The sequence below is a fragment of the Rutilus rutilus genome (genome assembly GCF_951802725.1).
Source record: "Rutilus rutilus genome assembly, chromosome: 3".
Taxonomy (NCBI): domain Eukaryota; kingdom Metazoa; phylum Chordata; class Actinopteri; order Cypriniformes; family Leuciscidae; genus Rutilus; species Rutilus rutilus.
Window position 1 is genome coordinate 44,429,118 of NC_140211.1, and position 18,728 is coordinate 44,447,845.

Below are 18,728 nucleotides of genomic sequence, written 5' to 3' on the forward strand. Positions count from 1 at the left end.
TTTATATTATATCACACCCCTTGACGTAATGATTACATCAGTACTTCCGGGTTCTTTGGCTCCGTTTTGTTGTCGGGCGAAGGAAGAGATACTGTTTTCTTCTTTTTTTATTTAGCCTGTTTGTTTAAAATAGTGTCGGGATGAATCGTATCTTCGGACGAGGGAAACCTAAAGGACCACCACCGAACCTCACGGACTGTATATCAGGTGTATGTGTTTGTTCTGTTTAACTTTTGAGACTAAGAAACAAAATAACTTTGTCCTGAACGCTGAAATGGTTTCATTTTTGCTTATTTCTTTCTCTGAATTGTATTTCTTCATGTTATTAGCCTGGATATTTAAATATCTTATTTGTTTTGAGTGATTGAAATATGTTTTGCTGTGTCATGTTGTAAAACAGACGCTGTCCATTATAAGTAAACATCACATGATACATTTCTGTTGTTGTTTTTATAGTTGTTGACATCGTTGGTGTGTTTGAATACACAATATTTGTTCTTAAAGTTGTGTTGGCAAAAGGCTTGTGTTGAGGTTGTGTGAGTGTGTGTGTGTGTGTGTGTGTGTGTGAACCAGTCCTGCTGGTTTCTGACCTATCACTGGATGCCATTTTTTTCTGCATTTAACAATATGGCTGGTATCTTCTTATTTTCTGAGTTAATTATGAATACATGTATGTTATACTATATGATGTCTTTCTTTGGCTTGCTAAATTCTAGGTCGACTCACGAGCAGAGTCCGTTGACAAGAAGATAGCCAGACTTGATGCTGAACTGATGAAATACAAAGATCAGATGAAGAAAATGAGGGATGGCCCATCAAAGGTAAAATTCGGCTTAGACTTTACCCGAGTGGAATTATAGATTTCTGTATAGATAGTAAAGGAATTCTTCACTCAATTTTATTCTGTTTCATTTACTTGCATATAAAAATAACAAAAAGAAAATCACCATTTAATCTCTATATAACTTGTATGCTATAGATCAAGTCTTTTGAAGCCATGTGTTTTTGTTGCTATATATACAGTATATATTATATATATATATATATATATATATATATATATATATATATATATATATATATATATATATATGCACTTAGTGTGAGGAACAGATTGAAATTTAAGATGTTATTTGCTAAAAATCATACATTCATACTTGTACGTATTTAAACCAGGTATCACAATTTTCTGAGACACAAGCACCAATGGTGTTTGGGATTGTTTAGAGCTGATGTGACATTTTTATATGCTAGTTTTTAATATCTGCAAATGTCTGATGACAATTATCTTACTTAAGAAATATTTCTTTACTATAAAAAACAACAACCAAAAATCAACATTCAGCCATATGTGTTGTCGATAAAGCATCACACACCACTCAGTTTATGAAGATCTGCCCTGACAGTGCAAGCAGGACATTGAAAGAAATCATATAGTCTATTTTGTCTGCTTCTTTTCTAGAACATGGTGAAACAGAAAGCCATGCGAGTCCTCAAACAGAAGAGAATGTAAGTGCCCTTGTACTCATCCTGTTGTCATCCACTTAAATACTTAATACTTAAAAACTTAATAGGCTATTTGTTTTCAAACATTTCTTTACACTTAAACATTTTTACGTTTTAATCAGGACTAAAACATGCCCTAAATTTTGATTGAAAATATTCTGATTCCTTATTATTGTTTGGTAGCACTTTACAGTAAGGTTCCATTTGTTAACCATTAGTTAACTCGTAGTAACAATGAAAAATACTTCTAATATTAATTTGAGGTAAAGTTAATTTCAACATTTACTAATACATTATTAATGTTGTTTAATGGACCTGAGCTAAAATTAATTAAGAATGGATAGTTGTATTTTTATTAACTAACGTAACAAAGAATATAGTCTAGTAGCCAGCCCATAGAGCCCCATTGTGAACCCGGAAATGTTGAGTACACCAAAGTTTTATTGCAGAAATGTGAAGTATGGGTCCCCAGCATACAGAAACTGCCGGATGCTAATTTACATATGTTGAGCAATTTGCATAATTAGCATAATTAGCATTATTAACTTAATCGTCCATTTTGACCACATAATTTGCACTGTATGGGCAATTTCTACAATGTGTGAGTGGTTTTAGAGGTTTTAGAGGATGCTGATTTCATTTCTGGCACTTTCAGACTTCAAAATGGTAATTCTATAACAAATTTGGATAAATTTAGACATTTTTTGGCCAAAATTTTTGGTTATTTTCATGGTAAACACAATAATCTCACATTTCAGAATCACAAGAGCTCTTGCTCTTTGATGTGAATGTTGCTAACCTAAATTTGTTTACATTTGAGGTCCAGTTATGTTTTTATGCAAATAAGCTGTTGCAGCTAGCTGGTGTAGTTGTAATAAGTATGTTGTAAAGCAAGGGAGCATAGTCTAGTTTTAAAGTCGAAATTCACCTTGCAAATATTTTTTTCTTATATCACCTTAATATTCGTAAAAGTCAGTCAAGGGATTTAATGTTGACATTTTAATGTTGATATTACTTATGTTTTCCCATTAAGATAAAAGGTGGACAGAGTTATAGTGACAGTATTGTTCAATACATTGTACATTTCTAGTCAGATCCATTTTGTGGGTGAATCTGGTGTTCTAAAATTAGTTCCCATTATTAAAAAATTTCGGATTCTTCTTTTTTTAAAATTCAGACTTCTTGTGGTTTGATAAGGAAAGGATTAAAAACAGTCGATATTCAGTGTTATTGCTGCTTTCTCAAGTTGTTGTGGAGGATTATTTAACCATTCAACTCTAGGGTTAAGTACTTTCAAAACAAAGAGAGATGGTTTGATTAGGTCGAAATGTCGGGAAAGAAGTGTCTGTTTGCTCCATGCAGTGGCAAAGTTAGCAACTTTAAAATATCTGGGTCCAAAGGAATCGCTACTATGCTAATTAAGAGCTCGGAGACAGCCATACATGAGACTTTGTGAAACATTATTGCTTCTGATGGTGCTTCATCAGCTTCTGTGCTATGTCACAAATCTTGCTACAGCTCATATACTACTAGCTCTAGAAACGTGAGCAAACGCAAGTCAGACTCATGTCAGAGTCAGCCAGGAAAGTGAATCATTAGTTCTCAACTCTCTGCTTTTGAGTATTCAAAACAGTGCTTGTTCTGTGGTCTTATTTGTGAAGAAAAAGACTCTAAAAATCCTAACAGGTGGAATCCAGTTAAAGAATGTCAGACTTTAGATAGGCCAGGCCTTCCACCCTTGAAAGATGTGATTTTGTCTAAATGTGATGAACGGCTAGCCTAGAAATCTAGATGCACCCTAGCGGCAGCAAAATTTATTTTGCAGCCAGTGTAGTCTAGCAACTCTCCGTTGACTTTCGAGCTAGAAAAAACAAACTCTAGTCAGGCCAATCAAATCATGTATAGAGTCGGTGGGCAGGCTTAACAATGACCTGCAGCTGATGCTCAGTATCACTCCAAGTGTTACAATGCTTTCAGGAAGGTACCTATTGACTCTAATGCAACTGCTAGTAAACCAATTGACAGCTGCCTAGCTTCGGTCATAGACCACATGAGTGCAAACAAGTCAGTGACTTGGACTGTCTCCAAATTACATGTTTTTGTAGCTAATTCTGGGAGTTTGTGCCGGAAACAAATGCTAGCACACCTGTGTGATTATTATGGTGATGCCGTTATTGTACTGAGAGTTGAAGGATGTCAGACGATTGTTGGCTTTAGGCCGTACATTGCTAAATAACTCAAATTAGTAGGACAAACTGGCCTCTTCAATGATGACGATGATGATGTCGACAAGTTTGTCAGAAAAGTGCGGGGAGAGGTCCAGAATATTCCATTGCCTCGTGAATACGACCTTGGCAGCTTTAGGCATGAAAGGGTCATTCAATATACAAGTCCAACTCTCCTAAGACTTGTCTCCAGTCTTGTGTCCAGGGTAGAAACGGTGACCAAACCAGCACTCACACTTGCTCAATGCATCAGCACATCTGTAAAAGCTGGAATCACACAACTTTGGGGCTAGCTGTAAAACTTCATCATAAGGTAGTTCAGAACTGTTTCGGGACCTAAATGAGCATGGTCTTGTTGTAACATATGATGAGGTCCTCCGGGTTCCGGAAATCAGCTGCCAAATACGCCTCAGATGATGCAGATACACTGAAATATATGATTCGTTGAATTTAATAAAAAAATTTATCGTAAGTGGTTGCATTCAATTTATTTTACCTACATTTAAACAAATGCGTTAAGTTGAACTAAAATTGATTAAGTTCAATGAATAATTTTTTTCAGTGTAAGTACCTGTGGGTATGGACTGAAGAGGTGCATTGGCCCTATTCACAGTTGGGGTGATAACTTTGATCTTGTAGTCTTCACACCCAATGGTTGCCGCACAAGACATGCCATGGCCACTCAGTTTGCGCAAAATCCTGCAGGGATCCTGTTCCCTGGAGTGGCGACTCCAGACGGTGGGATTACGTCACTAAAAGTTCCCCGTCTGACAAAGCTCCAAGCTGAGAAATTCTGTCCGGTAGCTAACAGCAGTCTTGCCATTGAACATTATACAGGCCCTAAGAAGCTGACTCCACCCGCTCTGAAAGAAGTGCCAAGAACAGCTACTGTCCAAGAGAGCATCCAAGAGAGGGTTTCTAGAGCAGGAGGAGGGATGCTGCTTCCATTCTACTCCTCTTCCCCTGGACTGGTCTGCCTACAATGTTGTGCAAGATCGTCACAGTGAAGAAGGTGTGTCTAAAATGAAGAATATAAGTGTCTTTGGACCATTGCTCGACTCACCAGGACAGACGAGGATAGTGAAGATGATGAGGCTGCCTTTTGTTAATTAATTGTGAGGCATAGTAGTTTGCCTGAAGGTGGTAGCCAGTGTGTGCTTTGTGTGGTGCGGAGGTGAGGCCCTCTTGGTTAGCTTTTGTTGTGGCGGGCTGACCCGGGTTGGCCAGACTCAGTTTTAACTCTTGCATCTGGCGGAGTTTTAACTGGGTCCCCATTGGATCTTGCGACTTGTGGACCAACCTGGACAGCCCTTCTGCCATTCGGGAGTTGCCCTAGCGTGTGAATATTTGTACATACATTGCCCTACAGTGAATATTTGTACATAGTTTGTTGATCACACATGGTGATGGGCTTAGGTGATGTCATCTCATTGGGTGTCTTAAAGAGCTACCCCATTAATATGTATCGTACAGTTGCAGGATCCAAGTTATGTCAAATACCCGCATTGCTTTTCCCTCCAGAAATGCATAACATTCAGCCTAACAAAGATTCATCGTTTATCCAAAAAGCAATTTTGAATCTTCAAAAGTGTCAGGAGGGGATTCAGCCTCACCACTCCCTAAACAATGCATCAATATTCACAAGAGCACTCAAGATTCTGAAATGTAAGTTATTTTGTATACCGTAAAAATAACCTAAAATTATAACTGAAAGTAATCAGAATTTGCCTAAATAAATCAAAATATGTAATAAAATTAGCTCTTTGAAATCTGAAAATGCCAAAAATGAAATCAGCATCCTCTAAAACCTCTAAAACCACTCACATATTGTAGAAATTGGCTATACAGTGTAAAATATCTGCTAAAAATGGACGATTAAGCTAATAATGCTAATTATGCTAATTATGCAAATTGCTCAACATATGCGAATTAGCATCCGGCAGTTTCTGTATGCTGGGGACCCATACTTCTCATTTCTGCAAAAAAACTTTGGTGTACTCAACATTTCCGGGTTCACCTAGTTGGCTACTAGACTAATAACAACTATTGTAACAAATGTATTGCTCATTGTTAGTTACTGTTAGTTAATGCATTAACAAATGTTAACTAACAGGACCTCTTTGTACAGTGTTAACTATTTTTCTTTACAGTTCTTTTACAATTTAATCTGTTTGAAACATTTGTTACTTTATACATTTTTAAAATGTATTCAGAGTTCTTTTGGTTATAAGAAAAAAGTTGGCAGGACAACACTTAAGTTTTGTATCTTAATTTAATTCTGTGATAAAAGCTTCAGCAATTTTTGTGATATGAAACTAGGTGCTGTTATCATGTGTTAGCACTTATCTAGGTGATGGTCACATGTTTGAGCAACTCTAACAGCAAATTCGAAACTATCAGCCATTTCAACAGAAAAATGAAAGCTGTAATATTAACGTTGTCCACTTGAGGGAGCCACAGGATAAGGAATCTTTTAAAAGGTTAGTTCAACCAAAAGTGAAAATTCTGTCATTAATTACTTACCCTCATGTCGTTCCAAACCCGTAAGACTTTCTGTCATTTTCTGAACTCAAATAAAGGTCTTTTTTGATGAAATCTGGGAGTTTTCTGTTTTCTGTCCCTCCGCTATGCAACAACCACTTTGACTCTTCTAAAAGAATTGAGCAGTTTAGTCAAAATTTTCTGAAGAGACAATCGCTTTTTATGATGAACAAATTGAACTTAGGCTGTTATCCACATATAAACATTAATCAACTCACACATCAGTTGTAGTAAACATGTTAGCTTGACGTGACGCAGCACGTTTGAGCTTCCACAAGAGGTTTGTTCTCTGGCGTAAAGCAGGTTCGGTTGAGCTTCTGTATATGTTTGCTGATCAATGTTTATATGTGAATATTTCTTTCTAATTGAGCTAAATTAAATGTGTTCATCATATAAAGCGATTGTGTCTCATCAGAAAATTTGGACTAAACCATTAAATTCATATGGATTAGTTTTACGATTTCTTTATGAACATTTTGAAGCGTCAAAGTGGTAGTTGCATAGCTGTCATGAAGGGACAGAAATCTCTCAGATTTCATCTAAAAGTTCCAAAGATAGACGAAAGCCTTACGGGTTTGGAAAGACATGAGGGTGAGTAATTATGACAGAGTTTTCATTTTTGGGTGAACTATCCTTTTAAATTGACTTCAGGTTTCACAATGGCTTGCTAAATCATGTCAAGAAAACAGTTTGTATGTTTTTTAGTTTTTTTTTTTTACCAAAAGGGTCTACAAAAAAAACAGTTTCTTCCCTTTACATGTACTGATGTAAAGGGAAGAAGCTTGAGGTAGCTTAAATACTTAAAAATAATAATAGATTATCAGCAGAAAAAAAAAAAAAAGTTTAATTTAGCTAATTTTAGATTTATTAGAAATAGCTTGACTAAAGAAGCAGCAGTGTTATTTATGAATTCCAAACATGAAAATCTATTCTTAAACCAATTGAAATGAATAACAAGCTTTTAAGGTTTTAGATAAAAAGCCAAATAGCTCCCATCATTATAGTGTTTTAACTTTAATTCTCTTTTGAGTTGGGAACATTTTTATTAAATTTGCTGATTTAGTACTTGTTTTCAAGATTTTAAATGGTTTTGCTCTATCAGTTTTCAAGGATTATATATCAAATAACAGGACTGTACACGAGCTGGTATAACAGGTGATTGTAATATATCATTGAGGAAAAAGTACCTTTGGCTAGTTATCATTTGTTTTGAAAGGAACACATGATTGGAATAGACTTCCAACAGAACTAAAAGAATTAAAACATATTACAGGTCATTGTGGTAGAACAGGGAAACTTATGAAAGTGATTAACCCAGAAACTTCATTACAAAAGGGTTGCCGACCCCTGCTCTAGAAAGTTGAAATTGTGGTTACTGTTGAATAAAAATTTAGCATTTGTAGAGATTCTGTTACGGTAGTTTTGTATTTGTGTGTTAAATTTTGTTTGTTTGTTTTAAACAAACTTAAACAGATAAATCCAGATAAATGTAGGTGTCGTCAGCATAAAGGTGAAAGGACACTCCATACCTGTTAGATCCCAAAGGAAGCATATAAAGAGAAAATAATACATGGCTGAGAATTGAGCCCTGGCGAACACCAGAATTCCAGAGGAGAAATGATGTCCAAGGCGGACCGCATAATCTCCTATTAGTTAAGTATGAGTGAAACCACTGCAACACCGTACCCATTTTCGCTTCCCACAAAGGAAACCTAATTGGTCTGTATAATAATTATTTATCCCAAATAGGGATGTGACGGTGAGGAAATTTTCGCACCAGTTAAGGTACCACCTGGTTTCTACTGGTATCACCTTTGAGGGGACGCTGGAGTTTTTCCCCCTTTTCCACCTCGCTTTAAAGGCTTTGTTCAGACTGCCAGTCCAAATCCGATTTTTGTGCATATCTGATTGAAATCCGATCAGATTTAGCAAGTGTGAATGTCAAAAAATCACATGAAATGGAAATCCGTTTCAATCTAACTGCTCTGATCAGATTTCGCATCGTTTTTGTAACTTTCTCACGCCACGTAAAACATAATTGCAGACATTGTTATAGGAAACATGCAGAACGTCACTGCAGAAACAAGGTTGTGTTGTCAAAATAACGGTGGGGGGCAGTGCTGCGGTGGGCAAGTGATGTAATCGGTGTGCGGCTGAACACCGTGTAAGAGACTACCGCAGCAAGCCTCACCTTGAAGTGTTAGTGGTCCCACTTCTTTAACTTATTAAAATATGACTTCAAATATTAATAAAATGTGACTTGTTAGTACATAGTTAAAGACACTTAATATAAAGTGAGTCCATGTTAGTTGTGGTTGTGCATTTGAAATTGATATTAGACACTGAGGGAAATTGTTGTATTTCCAGGTATGAAGGGCAGAGAGATCAGTTGATGCAGCAGTCATTTAACATGGAACAAGCAAACTACACCATCCAGACACTAAAAGACACCAAGACCACTGTAAGAATGCAGTCATAAGAATACAAATAAAACATAAAAATGTAACTTATTTCCTTGTTTTTCAACATAGTAAATGCTGCAAGCCTACCTTGTATGTATGCATCTTTCTTTCTTTTTTCTTTTTTTTAAAAATAGGTAGATGCAATGAAAGTTGGTGCCAAAGAAATGAAAAAAGCATACAAGAATATTAAAATTGATCAGATAGAGGTAAGATTCCTTTTGTCCCTTCACCAAAGTAAAATAGTAACTGTAACAAACATTAGAAAAGTTTTGCTATTCATGCTGCAGGATCTACAAGACCAGATGGAGGACATGATGGAAGATGCTAATGAAGTACAAGAAGCTCTAAGTCGCAGCTACGGGACACCAGACATCGATGAAGATGACCTGGAGGCAGGTTAGTTAAAACAGGCATTGAGGTAGTTTGCGCATTTAGCAGTTAAAATTTTTGGTCCATTTCGAATAAATATATATTTACTTTGTTCACTATAAAACATAATAATGTTGGTTTTACATCTGTGATTATTTGTTTGTACCATAAGAGCTGGATGCACTTGGTGATGAACTCCTTATGGACGATGACAATTCCTATCTGGACGAGGCTTCTTCTGCTCCAGCTATACCAGAGGGAGTGCCAGGAGACAGAACCGCTAACCGGGTATACACTCTTAAAGAGCCACAAATCCCTAAAACACTATATATATATATATATATATATATATATATATATATATATATATATATATATTGTATTTTCTGGAATATAAGTCCAGTTTTTAATTATCTGAAACGTGCTGCGAAATATACTTCCCATTTCAGTAATAAACAAAAGGTACACAATTGATAAATGCACTGGAAAAGATTGTTTCATGGATTATAATTTTATTATTAATTGCCAAACAGTGGCAACTTATTACATAAAATTAGATAAAAAAAAAAAATACTGCACAATCCATACTGTATCTCATACATTTTTTAAATAAATCTGTATTTTGCGAAATATAAAGTGTGTATGAAATGGCAACACATTAGTATTTCATTCTAAACACTGCATTTTTATTTACCTGTTATTTTGCTTAGTATAACTGGATGTCTCCACAATGAAGAAATTACTTTTAATTGATTTGCGTATTCTGCTGTTTGCACACAGGATGGAGTACTGGTGGATGAGTTTGGCCTACCTCAGATTCCAGCTACATAATGGAACAAAGTTACACAATTCTAAACCCTCAAATGAATTGGACAAATATCTGGATCTACACAAGATTATAACCCTTTAATGCTCCATTAAGAATCAATCCATGATAGCTTTCACCATTAATCATTGGGGTTAGTTTTTTTTTATGTATGTGGTATTTTCTTCTGTGTAGATTCTATTGCTATGATTTATTTTCTAAAGGAGTTGATACTTTGTACGGCAATACACTTTCTTATTCAAAGCAAATATAAAGAAATTATTATATGACAATGTTTGAAGGTTGAATGCGCAGTCTGTTATTTTGTGCAATTCTGCAATGCCAGTGGTTCAAAACTGGTAACAAATCGAAACCATTTCAGTGTGAGAACAGAGAAAATAGAAATGGCAACTGACTCGGGAAACAATGTACACGTTTCATTTAGAGAGAAACAATAATAGACAAAATCTTATGCACTCCTTTTATTATGGGAATTTACATTTAGAATCAAAAATTAAGAGCAAAAAGAAAAAATCAGTACACAAAAGTAAACATTTATATACCTAATAAATCTACTGCTTTTCGAAATAGGAATTCAATATACATTTAGTGATCCAGATGTCACCAGCTGAGTCTGTAGCTGTTAGGAAAGATCTTCTTGTGCAGATATTCCACAACCTCCTCTTTATTCTTGAGTTTTTCAAACTCATAGTATGAAATCTAGAGACCATTGAAAAAATAAAAAAAGACCATTGTAGGACATAAAACCAAACTCCAACCTAGTGCAAGTTAAGCCCAATTAAGAATATACGATTAGGGTTTAAAGGTATAGTTATCTCAAAAACAAAAATTAATTTTACTTGCCCTCATGGTGTTATAAATTTGTATGACTTCAGAAGGCTTGGATTAAACCACTGGAGTTGAATGGATTGCTTTTACACTACCCTTATTATCCTTGTTCAGCGCTTGAAATTTTTGTATCCGATCGAATGTTAAAAAAACAACAGAAACATTTTTTAAATACAGGGGTTGGACAATGAAACAAACACTGGTTTGTTATAGGTTTCACGCATATATGCAGCCTGGTGGCCGTACATCACTGATTTTACATTCCCTTAGTAAGAGCAGAGTGTGAAGTTTGAATTAGCAGAGCAAAAGCACAGCTGTACATAAAATATTGCCATCCACACAACATAATTGACAGAGTTCAAAAGAAGACAAATTGTTGGTGCGCATCTTGCTGGCTCATCTGTGACCTTGGATCCATTCTTCATACCTCACTTACATCTGAGATGATTTGACAGATGCCCTATCTTCTAATTGTGATAACTGATCTCTGGCTAATGTGGTTCTTCAAACGAATTTGCTGATTTGATTAAAATATCTGGATTAAGTTTTCTGAGATTACTGTGCATTCTTGTGTTCATTGGAAAGGGACGATATATCGATACTTGAAACCATAATCAGCAATGCAGTGACTGGATGGCGGCAAGACAGCAAATGTAATGACATCAAATTAGAAAAGAACATAACACAACTGACAAAAAACTTGATTAATTTTTGGAAATTCATAAGTTAACAGCCAAGTATTATGCCAAGTGCCAAACGACATTAAAGTTTTAATAGATAAATGAAATGTGTACTGTTTGTTACATGATGTTTCCATTATTTCACGATTTCTAGTATTTGTACAGGCTTTACATTTGTATTTCAATGTTCTAATTAGCAATTATTTTAATTTTACCTATGAAGCAGATTTGTTATGTGACAGCATTAAGTAAAGTTTCTTAAGGGTCAAGAACATTTGCTCTAATGCACACAGCAAGACTTGTGACAGAATGGTTTGATGAACATGAAAGTGCAGTTGATAGCCTACACAGTCACCTGTTCTGGAATGGCTCAAAATCCCTCTGGCCATTGTGCCGGACTTGTGTCTGTCATTCCTAAGACGAATTGATGCTGTATTGGCCGCAAAAGGAGGCCCTGCACCAGTGGTGTCAAACTCATTTCCTGGAAGGCCACAGCCCTACAGAGCTGCGTTCCAACACACATACCTGTATTTTTTAAATAAGCCTGAATGACTTGATGTGCTGGATCAGGTGTGTTTGATTAGGGTTGAAGCTAAACTCTGCAGGGCTGTGGTCCTCCAGGAACTGAGTTTGACACATCTGCCCTACACCATACTAATAAATTATTGTGGTCTAAAACCAGGTGTTTCAGTTTCATTGTCTAACCCCAGTACATTTGTAAGTTTACATACACCTTGCACAATCTGAAAAATGTTAATTAACAAATTAAGAGGGATCATTAAAATAGCTATTTTTAGTACTTCTTTGAATAAGCAATTTCACACAAGTTTACATATAGTCCAAGAAGAAATAATTGAATTTACACAAATAATCCTGTTTACATATGCTTGATTCTTAATACTTTGTTTCCTTACCTGGATGATCCACGATAATGATGTTTTGAGATAGTTGTTCATGAGACACTAGTTTGTCCTATTCTTCAGAAAAACCCTTCAGGTCCAGCCCATTTTTGGGTTTCTTCTGCATACTAGAACCCTATTTAACAGTGGCTGTAGTTTCACACTGAGTACAATTCATACACAGCAATTACAAAAGGTGCAATCATTCACTGAAGCTCAAGAAGAGTAAACTGTCTTCTGGGAAATTGTTCTGGTATTATATGTAGCTTCTGAAGGGCAGTGCTAAATTAAAAGAAAAAGTTCAAATAAAAAAAAAAAGAATAAAAAAAGTATGCATCAATGATTGTTTGTGCCCTTTTGTAATTGTCCTAAGCATTAAAATATGGATCTAAAAATCATATAGTCTCTTCTGGAAAGGGTTCAAATATGCAGAAGATCCTGGAAAACCAAAGAATGTGCAAGATTATCCAGATAAAGAAAATCTGTTTCTAAATATCTGATGTGTAAAAGCTTATTCAGGGTAGCACTAAAAAAGACAATTTTATGATCCCTTTTATTTTGTTAAAACTACTTACATTTTGCAGATTCTGCAAGGTGCATGTAAAGTTATGACCATAACTGTATCTTGTGTTTAATAGAAGAAAGAATATCATGAGGAATAATATTAGGGTAAATGACCAAAGTTTCATTATGAGGTGAACCGTTCCTTTAAAATAAAATTTTAGATATTTTAAAATGATCTATGCAAATACACTTATGAAGGAAAGGTAACTAACAATTTAGTAAAACAGACAGCCTGTAAATAAAAACGCAAGAGAAATTATGTTGGTTTTACCTGAACAACTTCATATCCCAGAATCCTCAGATGACGCTGCTTGATGGCTTCCTTGCCTAGAAGTTTCTCTGCATTAGCTGCAAAGCGCTTTGACCCATCAATACAGAGAGCAATTCTGATAACACACAAATTAATGTTGAGCTCAGAATATATAATCTTACAGACCACTGTCAGTGCCTGTTTTTTCCCCCGCAAAGATCAGGACATGCATTACCTCTTATGGACTTCTTCTGAATGACAGGCAGGCAGGACATACCCTTCTTCATCTAGTTTTATCTCAATGTCTGCAGATATACAAACAAGAAAATATTGGCATATACGCAACCACAGAAACATGTTAGTGTCAGAAGTTGACAACTGTACAATTTTCAGGGTCACACTGGGTGTATCATCTTCACCTAGCGTATAGCAGTATGGTGTAAGTACTCTGGAAGCAAAGTAAGATCGAGCTCCCAGCAGATCCACTAGGCCAGACTTCACAGCATTGTAGAATTGAGGATCCACATGAGTTTCCAAAGACTGTCCAGAAGCCAAAAATGACTTCACACGAAACTTTGGCGAAAGTCGTGGACCCTGCATGTTAAGTGTAGGAAATGAGCATGGTTAAATAAGCAACTTAAACGGGTGTTTGGTAAATATAAACACAGAGTCATTACACACCTTCACATTAAAATAAATTACTGATTATAATTATGAAGCATTTATAGGTCCAAACACCATTTTTGTTCATGTCCCACAATTGTAGTAGCCTGGAAATCCAAACCTAAATCTGAAAGATTAATGGTCTGGCATCGACTAATGAAAATCGGCCAGCTCGAGGGGCGGCACCAGGCATGCATTTGGAAATCTCACTGCACGCAATTGGATAACACTATGACCAATCACAACAAGCCCCATACGCTTAGCTACCAGCGGAGCAAACTGGTAGATTAGACTCTTGCCGTATCCGGTCGGCAAAACAGCAAAAATGCCCTTCTTGCAAAGGAACGATTCGAGCGCCGTCTTCTGTTCCTCTTTTAGATAAAAAGCCAAGTCTAACTCGTTCATTGTAGCGGCCAAAGACGATTCAAACAACTGGTGTTCATCCATAGCCATCTTGCAAAGTTTACTAATGACTTCGACGTCACAGCGCTGTCGTCATCTGTTTAGCTCGCCTCTGGCCCGCCTATATCAGATAACCCGATGTGATTGGTGCAGCTCGGATACAAGGGCATATTTAATGAGCATCATTACTCGACGCCAGAGTAAACTCGCTGAGCAAATTCAACTTGTGCTCTCGCGAGAACTCTGGATTTCCAGGGTACAATTGTGGTATCATTGTAATAGAATTAGCTGAATTTATGTCTCAACACTTTGACATTATTTCAAATGAATTTGTTTAATATAAATATTACTTTCAACCAACTTAAAATTAGTTTTTGTTGTTAATTACTGACCATTTATATATATATATATAAATGGTCAGTAATTAACAACAAAAACTAATCAAAAATAATAGTTTTTTTTTCCCATCTAAACGGACATGTCCCACATATTTGTGTCCCTACCACATTTTAATGTCATCAAATCTAGTTTCTATGGAAACAGTCAAGTCACCTTTATTTATATAGCGCTTATTACAATACAGATTGTTTCAAAGCAGCTTTACAGTGATAACCGGAAAATAATGTTGAGCACATAGTTGACAGATCGGGCCACCCACACTAGCCCACACTAGATTACTCACAAGATCCAGAAAAACACTTTAAGGTTCCATTTGTTTACATTAGTTAACTACATTAGTTGAATGAACTAGAAAAAAAAGTTTGTTGAGACAAACTTTAAGTTGGCTTGAGAAAGCCGGACCAAAGAGTTTGAAGAAGTTTAAAGTAGTTTGATGTTTAAAGTAGGTTAAAGTTTGATAGATAGATTAGTTCAAAAGAAAGAAAGAAAAGTTAGAAAAAAAGACACAGATTAGTTAGAAAGAAAAATAAAGATTAGATAAATAGATAGATAGAAAAGTTTTGAATAAAGAAAGAGAGAAAAGAAAGAAAGAAAGATTGATTAGTTAGAAAGAAAGAAAGAAAGAAAGAAAGGCAGAAAGAAAGAGAAAGAAAGAAAGATTGATTAGTAAGAAAGAAAGAGATTAGTTAGAAAGAAAGATATATAGATTAGTTAGTTAAAAAGAAAGATTACTTAGAATGAAAGAAACAAAAAAGAAAGAAAGATTGATAGAAAGAGAAAGAAAGATTAGTTAGTTAGAAAAAAAGATTACTTAGAAAGAAAGAAACAAAAAAGAAAGAAAGATTGATAGAAAGAGAAAGAAAGATTAGTTAGTTAGAAAAAAAGATTACTTAGAAAGAAAGAAACAAAAAAGAAAGAAAGATTGATAGAAAGAGTAAGAAAGATTAGTTAGAAAGAAAGAATGATAGTAAGATGAGTTAGAAAGAAAGAAAGAAAGAAAAAAAGAAAGATTAGGTAGAAAGAAAGAAAGATAGATAGAAAGATAGATGGATTAGTTAAAAAAAGAAAAAAGATAGATTAGTCAGAAAGAAAGAAAGATTAGAAAGAAAGAAAGAAAGAAAGAACGAAAGAAAGAACGAAAGAAAGATTAGTTAGAAAGAAAGAAAGAAAGAAAGAAAGGAAAAAAGAAGGATTAGTTAGAAAGAAAGAAAAATGAGTTAGAAAGAAAGAAAGAACGAAAGAAAAAACGAAAGAAAGAAAGATTAGTTAGAAAGAAAGAAAGAAAGAAAGGAAAAAAGAAGGATTAGTTAGAAAGAAAGAAAGGATTAGTTAGAAAGAAAGATTAGTTAGAAAGAAAGAAAGAAAGAAAGAAAGAAAGAAAGAAAGAAAGACAAAAAAGAAAGAAAGAAAAAAGAAAGAAATATTAGTTAGAAAGAAAGAACAAAAGAAAGAAAGATTAGTAAGAAAGAAAGAAAGGAAGAAAGAAGGATTAGTTAGAAAGAAAGAAAGAAAAATTTGTTAGAAAGAAAGAAAGATTAGTTAGAAAGAAAGAAAGAAAGATTGATTAGTTAGAAAGAAAGAAATATTAGTTAGAAAGAAAGAAAGAAAGATTGATTAGTTAGAAAGAAAGAGAGATAGATTAGTTAGAAATAAAGAAAGATAGATAAGTTAGTTAGAAAGATAGATAGATAGATTAGTTAGAAAGAAAGAAAGATAGATAAGTTAGTTGGAAAGATAGATAGATTAGTTAGAAACAAAAAGATAGATAAATTAGTTAGAGAGATAGATAGATTATTTAGAAAGAAAGAAAGATTGTTAAGTTAGTTAGAAAGATAGCTAGATTAGTTAAAAAGAAAGAAAGAAAGATAGATAAGATAGTTAGAAAGAGATAGATTAGTTAGAAATAAAGAACGATAGATAAGTTAAATAGTTAGAAAGATAGATAGATTAGTAAGAAAGAAAGAAAGATAAGTTAGTTAGAAAGAGAGATAGATTAGTTATCAAGAAAGAAAGATAGATAAGTTAGTTAGAAAGATAGATTAGTAAGAAATAAAGAAAGATAGATAAGTTAGTTAGAAAGATAGATAGATTAGTTAAAAAGAAAGAAAGTTAGATAAGTTAGTTAGAAAGAGATAGATTAGTTAGTTAGAAAGATAGATAGATTAGTAAGAAAGAAGGAAAGACAGATAAGTTAGTTAGAAAGATAGATAGATTAGTTAAAAATAAAGAAAGATAGATAAGTTAGTTAGTTAGAAAAATAGATTAGTTAGAAAGAAAGAAAGATAGATAGCTAAATTAGTTAGAAAGATAGATAGATTAGTAAGAAAGAAAGAAAGATAGATAACTTAGAAAGATAGATAGATTTGTTATAAAGAAATAAATAAGTTAGTTACAAAGATAGATTAGAAAGAAAGAAAGATAGATAAGTTAGTTAGAAAGATAGATAGATAGATTAGTTAGAAAGAAAGAGAGATAGATAAGTTAGTTGGAAAGATAGATAGATTATTTAGAAAGAAAGAAAGATTGTTAAGTTAGTTAGAAAGATAGATAGATTAGTAAGGAAGAAAGATAGATAAGTTAGTTAGAAAGATAGCTAGATTAGTAAAAAGAAAGAAAGAAAGATAGATAGATAAGATAGTTAGAAAGAGATAGATTAGTTAGAAAGAAAGAAAGATAGATAAGTTAAATAGTTAGAAAGATAGATAGATTAGTAAGAAAGAAAGAAAGAAAGATAGATAAGTTAGTTAGAAAGAGAGATAGATTAGTTATCAAGAAATATAGATAAGTTAGTTAGAAAGATAGATAGATTAGTTAAAAAGAAAGAAAGAAAGTTAGATAGATTAGTTAGTTAGAAAGATAGATAGATTAGTAAGAAAGAAAGAAAGATAGATAAGTTAGTTAGAAAGATAGATAGATTAGTTAAAAAGAAAGATAGATAAGTTAGTTAGTTAGAAAGACATAGATTAGTTAGAAAGAAAGAAAGATAGCTAACTTAGTTAGAAAGATAGATAGATTAGTAAAAAAGAAAGAAAGATAGATAACTTAGTTAGAAAGATAGATAGATTTGTTATAAAGAAAGAAATAAGTTAGTTACAAAGATAGATTAGAAAGAAAGAAAGATAGATGAGTTAGTTAGTTAGAAAGATAGATTATTAAGAAAGAAAGAAAGATAAGTTAGTTAGAAAGATAGATAGTTAGAAAGATAGATAGATTAGTTAGAAAGAAAGAAAGATAGATAAGTTAGTTAGTTAGAAAGATAGATTATTAAGAAAGAAAGAAAGAAAGATAAGTTAGTTAGAAAGATAGATAGATTAGTTATCAAGAAAGAAAGATAGATAAGTTAGTTAGAAAGATAGATAGATTAGTAAGAAATAAAGAAAGATAGATAACTTAGTTAGAAAGATAGATAGATTTGTTATAAAGAAAGAAATAAGTTAATTACAAAGATAGATTAGAAAGAAAGAAAGATAGATAAGTTAGTTAGAAAGATAGATAGATAGATTAGTTAGAAAGAAAGAGAGATAGATAAGTTAGTTAGAAAGATAGATAGATTAGTTAGAAACAAAAAGATAGATAAGTTAGTTAGAGAGATAGATAGATTATTTAGAAAGAAAGAAAGATTGTTAAGTTAGTTAGAAAGATAGATAGATTGTAAGGAAGAAAGATAGATAAGTTAGTTAGAAAGATAGCTAGATTAGTAAAAAGAAAGTAAGAAAGATAGATAGATAAGATAGTTAGAAAGAGATAGATTAGTTAGAAAGAAAGAAAGATAGATAAGTTAAATAGTTAGAAAGATAGATAGATTAGTAAGAAAGAAAGAAAGAAAGATAAGTTAGTTAGAAAGAGAGATAGATTAGTTATCAAGAAATATAGATAAGTTAGTTAGAAAGATAGATAGATTAGTTAAAAAGAAAGAAAGAAAGTTAGATAGATTAGTTAGTTAGAAAGATAGATAGATTAGTAAGAAAGAAAGAAAGATAGATAAGTTAGTTAGAAAGATAGATAGATTAGTTAAAAAGAAAGATAGATAAGTTAGTTAGAAAGACATATAGATTAGTTAGAAAGAAAGAAAGATAGCTAACTTAGTTAGAAAGATAGATAGATTAGTAAGAAA

At 33.5% G+C, this 18,728-nt stretch overlaps 2 protein-coding genes across 3 annotated transcripts in view; one reads left to right on the forward strand and one right to left on the reverse strand.

Annotated features, from left to right (window-relative positions):
* Nucleotides 1-33: 33 nt before the first annotated feature.
* chmp5b (charged multivesicular body protein 5b) lies at nt 34-10,203 on the forward strand. Its single transcript, XM_084404128.1, has 8 exons — nt 34-209; nt 717-821; nt 1,463-1,509; nt 8,640-8,733; nt 8,869-8,940; nt 9,022-9,130; nt 9,276-9,391; nt 9,884-10,203. The coding sequence occupies exons 1-8, from the start codon at nt 141-143 to the stop codon at nt 9,932-9,934; spliced, it is 663 nt and encodes a 220-aa protein (XP_084260254.1). The 5' UTR covers nt 34-140; the 3' UTR covers nt 9,935-10,203.
* A 172-nt stretch (nt 10,204-10,375) lies between these two features.
* The window catches only part of fastkd3 (FAST kinase domains 3), a 64,677-nt gene continuing 56,324 nt past the window's right edge, over nt 10,376-18,728 (reverse strand). For both annotated transcript variants that reach the window (XM_084404126.1, XM_084404127.1), the window contains exons 4-7: nt 13,570-13,744; nt 13,386-13,455; nt 13,172-13,286; nt 10,376-10,628 (exon numbers count right to left, since the gene is read on the reverse strand). In XM_084404126.1, coding sequence (XP_084260252.1) covers nt 10,530-10,628; nt 13,172-13,286; nt 13,386-13,455; nt 13,570-13,744 — 459 coding nt within the window. In that variant the 3' untranslated portion in view covers nt 10,376-10,529. The remainder of the gene's footprint in view (nt 10,629-13,171; nt 13,287-13,385; nt 13,456-13,569; nt 13,745-18,728) is intronic.